At 54.2% G+C, this 6,739-nt stretch overlaps 1 protein-coding gene across 1 annotated transcript; it reads left to right on the top strand.

Moving 5' to 3' along the window:
* Positions 1-2,228: 2,228 nt before the first annotated feature.
* Positions 2,229-4,950, top strand: Rrad (RRAD, Ras related glycolysis inhibitor and calcium channel regulator). The gene is given in 5 exon segments (XM_051169007.1): positions 2,229-2,252; positions 2,255-2,597; positions 3,255-3,328; positions 3,430-3,634; positions 4,523-4,950. Coding segments are annotated over 5 exon segments (924 nt in total). The 3' UTR covers positions 4,801-4,950.
* Positions 4,951-6,739: the final 1,789 nt, after the last annotated feature.

Here is a 6,739-nt window from a genome sequence, read left to right as displayed (position 1 = left end):
CTGAGAAGTAGTTGCTGACTAGAAGCTTCTGTCCTGTCAGGAGAGGCTCAAGCCCCTGACTCTCTCTTCCTACCAAGCCTTATCCAAGAAACAAAAGCCAGCATGGACTTTCCAGGCCTCTAAGACCCCTCCTTCATGGGAAGGACACATAAGCAGGTGCCTCAGCTCAGCTTCAACTTACTTTGAGCACCTTATGAGCAAGCGGGCCGTGCATCATAAACCTCCTCACCTTATCCCCTAGCCAGTTTCCTCAATTCAAGGCCTTCTTAGGTTGCCAAGGAGACTAATGCAGCAGCAGAAATTTGGGCTCAAGTCTCCATGGCAACCTGCTACAGCCCACTAAGGTCCATCTATGTATGATGTCACCTGAGCCCCAGATGGGTGCCCTTCCGCCCCCACCACAGTCATCACAGTCGTCTAAGAGCATGTCCCTGTCCCAAAGTACGTCATAGCCTATACACAGAGACAGACAGGCAGACAGACAGACGCACGCGCATACACACACACACACACACACACACACACACACACACACACACACACACACACGTTGCCCAGTCTTCACCCTAGAGATGAGCAAGGAAGGAGGTCATGACATCTAATCCAGGGCTTGGTACCTTGAGTCTGGGACAGAAGCAGACCCAGGACCAGTCCCCCAGCCCATCCTACCACCTCTCCCTCCCTCTGAGACTATCCCACTTTTCACCCAGTGTCTGAGAAAGGGGAACTCCGAGGCAGTGGTGGCAGGTGGCACTACATCTATTGTCGCTATAGATAAGAGTCTGGCACACGGGCGCTCAGTATAGATCCATGCAGCAAACGAAGTGAGTCTTAAACAAAGCAGAGGCCCTGGACATGGTACCTGAGAGCCACCCCTCAGCCACACCCGGTATTTGTATCCTTCCTGGGTGAGATGTCTATGAGCCAAAGCCCCAGCTTGGGGCTCAGGAGCAGGAAGAACATGAAAACTAGCAAGGGGCTGGCTCCTTCTGTCACCCTAGATCTCCCTGACTCTGGGCAACCTCATACCCAGAAGCAAGATGGCTAGGGCCAGGGTTAGATATTTTTAGCAGTTACTGGCAGCTGCTTGGCATGCTTCGAGTTAGGGTGGGGACTTGAGTTTGCGTTTTCCTTTTTCTAGCTCTGTAGTTTCTCTCCAGGAGACAAGCACCTTGTAGACTCAAACAGAAAATTCCATTGCCCCCACCATAACCTTCTAAGAGATCCCAGGGATTTGTGGATGACACCAACCTTCATGGGGAGACTCTTTTAAGTACTAGCACAAGGACGGGAATAGGAAAACTGTAGTGCTGACGCTAGAAATGCCAGTTTAGGACCCTCTAAATTCTGGCTAGGGTCCATGCCTGGAGGACCGGGTGCCGTGGGTTCTGAGTGTGTCCAGTCAATAACTTGTCTACTGGCTTGGATAACAGGCCAGGGCTGAGGAAAAGAAGGGAGATTTCATTCTTAAAGGGACAGATCCAATTTTTCTCCAGAGGAAGTTGTACTTCACTGGTCCAGTTACCCACTACCAGCAGCCTCTGCACCATGCACCACTCCCATACACCACTCACAACACACACTCTGCGCCCCACTTCAGTCTTTACACCCCTCCACCTCTTCCCGGCCACCTGTCCGCCCCTGTCCCCCCCCCCCGCCCCGCCCCGCGCGGGTTTGAGATCCTAGAAAGGAGGTGGGGGATTCCCGGGGTGGTGGATGCGTCAGCCTCCCTCACAGCAGCCTGGACCAGGGAAGACGGGGGCGGGGGCGGGAGCGAGGGCGGGAGCGGGGTAGGGGTGAGGGCAACTGGCAGGCTAGTGGAGGTTTAAATAGGAGGCCCTAGAGCCACAACCCAGCGCCAGCTGAGGGGCTGAGAAGGCTACAGAGGAGAGAAAGACTGCAGTCCTGACAGCGACAAAGGTCGGAGGATCTGAACAAGCAAGCATCTGCCAGTGGGTTCCGTCCGATCTGCCAGTGATCTGTGCTGGAGCGCTGACCAGGTTCTGATAGCATCTGTGTGAGAGTTGGTGAGTGTCCTCACGAAGCAGGGTAAACAACACTGGGAAGGGGGGTGGATGGGGACCCAGGTCCAGCTGGGTTACTGGTTAAGGCGTAGAGACCTCGTAGCTGGCAGGTCCTTCATCCTGAGCATCTTTCTTGACTCCAGAGACCTGCTCCCGCGATAGAGCTGCCATCCCTTCCTGGCTCCCCCGACGGCGTCTAGGACGATGACTCTGAACGGCAGCAGCGGAGCGCGGGCGGGAGCCGAGGCGCGGCCCGGGAGCGCGACCGCCGTCGAGGCAGCACCCCTTGGGGCCCAGCACCTCCACTGCACCGCAGGAGCATGCCGGTGGACGAGAGGGACCTTCAGGCGGCGCTAGCCCCGGGCTCCCTGGCAGCAACTGCAGCAGGAACTCGGACACAGGGGCAGAGGCTTGACTGGCCGGAAGGCTCCTCCGATTCGCTCAGTTCTGGAGGCAGCGGCTCAGAGGAGAGCGTTTACAAGGTGCTGTTGCTCGGGGCGCCTGGTGTGGGCAAGAGCGCTCTGGCGCGCATCTTTGGTGGTATAGAAGACGGGCCTGAAGCAGAAGCCGCAGGTGAGAGAATTGAGCTGTTTAGAGACAGATAGTTGGAAGGCAGGGGACCTAAACTAAAAGTGGCAATTCTATGGAATTTCAAGGCACTTCCATAATCATGTTACTTGCGCGTCCAAGACGGAGAAACTGAAAAAAAGCTAGTTAATTTACTCCGTACTTACTCCCCCCCCACCCCGCCCTCAACCTTTCCCTAACCCATATGTCAGCCCTTCATATGGAAGAAGAGCCCAAATAGAAGAGTCAAGCGCTGGTTATGACTTCTCTGTGGCTTGGGGCAGGACATTCCTGCCTGCCAGGGTCGGCAGGAACAAAATCAGAAAAAATTTCTAGGAGAGGGAAGTCGAGTGACAGGGACTCCAGGGGATTGTGGCAACCCCTATGCTAACTCCAGCCATTATGATCACACCCACCCTGGACGCAGGCAGCAGGAGGGCAGGGAGCCCTGGATACCCAGTATTTTGCTAGCTTAGGAACATAGAGGTGGAGGTCAGGCATACCATGTCCTCCAGTCCCCAGCTCCCAGGCAACCGTCTGCTAATAGAGAAGAGTTATCAGAGGGCTCTGAGAGGTGAGAGGTGTGCTCTGAAGAAGGCTGACACTGAACACGGGGAACTTTTGCCAGCCAACTGATAACTTGGCTGTTGGCTCTCTTCCCAGGGCACACGTATGACCGTTCTATCACCGTGGATGGAGAAGAAGCATCACTTATGGTCTATGACATCTGGGAACAGGTAGGATGCAGGCTGGGTCACGGGCAATGAGGGGAAGCAACGCTGGGGAAGGGCCTTGCTGAGAATTACAGGGTTGTGTATGTGTTTGGGTTCCCCTCCAGGATGGGGGCTGCTGGCTGCCTAGCCACTGCATGGCCATGGGGGATGCGTACGTCATTGTCTACTCAATAACAGACAAGGGCAGCTTTGAGAAAGCCTCAGAGCTCCGGGTCCAGCTGCGGCGGGCACGGCAGACAGACAACGTGCCCATCATCCTCGTGGGCAACAAAAGTGACCTGGTGCGCTCTCGTGAGGTCTCTGTGGATGGTAAGCAAGAAAGAGAGGGAGATCCTGACTGGGCTGCAGGCCAGTTGGTCTTGGCTCAGTTTGAGTCCCTGGGGGATCATCAGTGGCTAAAAATGCCCAGGAAGAAAACTTAGTGTTGGGGAGTGGGGGAGATGCCGCTGGTCCATCGGGCTCCCGAAAGCCGACCTAAAACAAAGGGAAAGAAAGAGCCAGATCTGATAAGGGGAATGCACCTCCCTTGGCTGTTCCTTGAGTCGATGCCTGGCAGGTGACAAGATTTAACGCCTTTAATCCCAGCACTCGGGAGGCAGAGGCAGGCGGATCACTGTGAGTTCGAGGCTAGCCTGGTCTGGTCTACCAAGGCTACAGAGAGAAACCCTGTCTCGAAAAACCAAAAAAAAAAGAATGGGGCTGAGGAAACAGAAGAACAGGTAGAGAATCAGGAGGTCAGAACCCAGAACCCGATTCCAGGACGCACCAGTCTCAGAATAATCCTGGCTTTTCTTTACCAAGCTTCAGCATCCTTCTTTGTGACATGCAGTACCAAGTACTTCAAACTCGGTGACCTTGTCCCCACCCCAGTCTGTTGGGCCATATTTTAAAATAGTAGCAAATCATAAAATACTTAGCTGTCAGTTTTCATTTGCCTTGGTCCACAATTGCAGACTACATTTGAAACGCTGGGCTTTAAATAAATGAATGCCTGTTTGTGGGCCACCATAAACTTTGGGGGCATATTCTGCCTATCAAGTGCCCCCCCCCCCGCAGGGATGTTTGGGACTCTCAGTACAGGAGCTGGGATCCCCACGTCTCTAGGGTTTGTGAGTTGTAGCTGCCAGATACAGCAAGAGTTTGAGCTGGCCTCCTCCGCTCCTCACTCACTGTCACATGTCTGCCCCCACCACACAGAGGGCCGGGCCTGCGCAGTGGTCTTCGACTGCAAGTTCATCGAGACATCAGCAGCGCTGCATCACAACGTCCAGGCACTATTTGAGGGTGTCGTGCGCCAGATACGCCTGCGAAGGGACAGCAAAGAGGATAACGCCCGGCGGCAAGCTGGCACTCGGCGACGGGAAAGCCTTGGCAAGAAAGCCAAACGCTTTCTGGGCCGCATCGTAGCTCGCAACAGCCGCAAGATGGCCTTCCGTGCCAAGTCCAAGTCCTGCCATGACCTCTCCGTTCTCTAAGGCCCGATGGGCCTCTCGCTTAGTGGGCCAGTGGATGGGGTGGAGGGGCCGGCCTAGCCAACTGCTCTAGATGCCTTAGAGCTGGCCCAGCCTCTGCGATTCTCAGAACTGTCGGCTGTGCACACCCTGTCTCGTGGTCAAGGACAGACAGACAGACAGACAGTGCTAACCACGGAGGCAACTCCGAACGGCCCATGAGGCCTTGGCCCATGGAGATGCATGTGCAGGCCCACGTGCGTATTGAGCAGCCTGAACGCAGCTTGTGAGCAGGACTCTGCCTTTCTCCACGTGGGTGTATGTGCCCTGGAGTGAGGCGGCTCAGTAAGGTTGTTGTTTGTTTACATGCAGCTTTTTTGTAATAAAGACTATTTCCTGACAAGCCGGGGCTTTTGAGTATGTTTCTTTCACGGTGGCTTCAAGAGCAGAAAAAGACTCTGAAATTGGGAGCTAAGGGCTCCCCTGCCGGCATGACCTATTGTGCGGTTTTGGCGGGCCTACTACTTGGCCTGGATATAACCAGCACAGTGGAGGGGACAGGTAGAGAGTGTATGATGGTTAAAAGGAGCATTCAAGAAGCAGAAGGAGGAAACCCGCCCACCCCCCCCACCCCACCTACCCCTTCCCCCCCACAACCCCCTACCCCCCCATCCCCCCACCCCCGCCCCCAGCCTATTATCTAGATCCGCTTGCACTGGGGCCTGGCATTGTCTAGCCGACTGAGGATTCTACCACCTCTCCATGCTTAAAGGGAAACTGAGGCTGCCCAAGGAAGCGCACTCTGTGGGCTGAGGCTCTGTAACATATATTTCTGCCCTGCCCCTCCTAATGGGGGGGGGGATGTGACAGGGAAGGCTTCAGAGATGCGGCGAGGTTGGGGAGGGGGTGGCTGGTGCTTAGGGGGAGGTCTTGGGGGAGGCACACTAAGACACTGATGGCTTCTCCGCTTCCTGGCTGAAGGTATGCTACAGGGCCGCAGTGTTCTTTCTTCTGCAAGTGCCTATGCTAACACATAGGATACTTTGTCTTTAGCAAGGACAGCCCCCTGGAGCTTTCCCAGTCTGAAAAGCAGATTTCACATTTTTATAGGAATGTGTCCCTGTGTGCATCACTGGCTCCTTGCCTATCCAGGCTCTCCTAGAAGTGGAGTATGTGACTCTCCCTATATTACTTTAGAAAATAAAACAAAACAAAACAACAGAACCTGGAGCCCCACACATTATAGGCAAGTTCTTTACCACTTAGCTATCTCCTCAGCCAATTGGGGTGTTTTTGTTTGGTTGGTTTGGTTTTTGGTTGGTTTTTTGTGTTTTGTTTTGTTTTGGTTTTGGTTTTTCGAGACAGGGTTTCTCTGCATAGCCTTGGCTGTCCTGGACTTACTTTGTAGACCAGGCTGGCCTTGAACTCACAGGGACCCGCCTGCTTCTGCCTCCCAAGTGCTGGGATTAAAGGCATGCACCACCACTGCCCGGCTTCAGCCAATTTGTTTTAAGACAGGATCTCTCTAAATTGCCCAGGCTGGCCTAGAACTTGCAATCCTCATGTCTTGGCCTCCTGAATAGCTAAGATTACAGGCCTTACCATCAGGCCAGCTCTCCTTTGAGACTCTTTTTCTCTCCTCCTTCCCTCCTTCCCTCCTTCCGTGTGTGTTTCCCTATGTGCCGCCATGGCTGTCTACGCATGTGCACAGTGTGTATTGGGACACTAAATGTGGGTATCAGGTGTCTTCCTCAATCACTCTGAAACAGCCTCTCGTTGAACCTATAGTTTGGCAATCAGATAGACTGACTGACCAGCAAGCCCCATGGACCCTCCTGCCTCCACTTTCCCAGTGCTAAGGTGACAAGAACTTCACCCAGCTTTTACATGGATGCCCGGAGCTGAACTTGTGTCCTTATTCTTAACTAAGCCATCTCCTCATCCCCTCCTCCATCCTTCTTGA

Source organism: Acomys russatus, chromosome 26 (genome assembly GCF_903995435.1).
Source record: "Acomys russatus chromosome 26, mAcoRus1.1, whole genome shotgun sequence".
Classification (NCBI taxonomy): Eukaryota; Metazoa; Chordata; class Mammalia; order Rodentia; family Muridae; genus Acomys; species Acomys russatus.
Note: the sequence above shows the minus strand (reverse complement) of the source record. Positions and strands in the feature narration are given on the sequence as shown.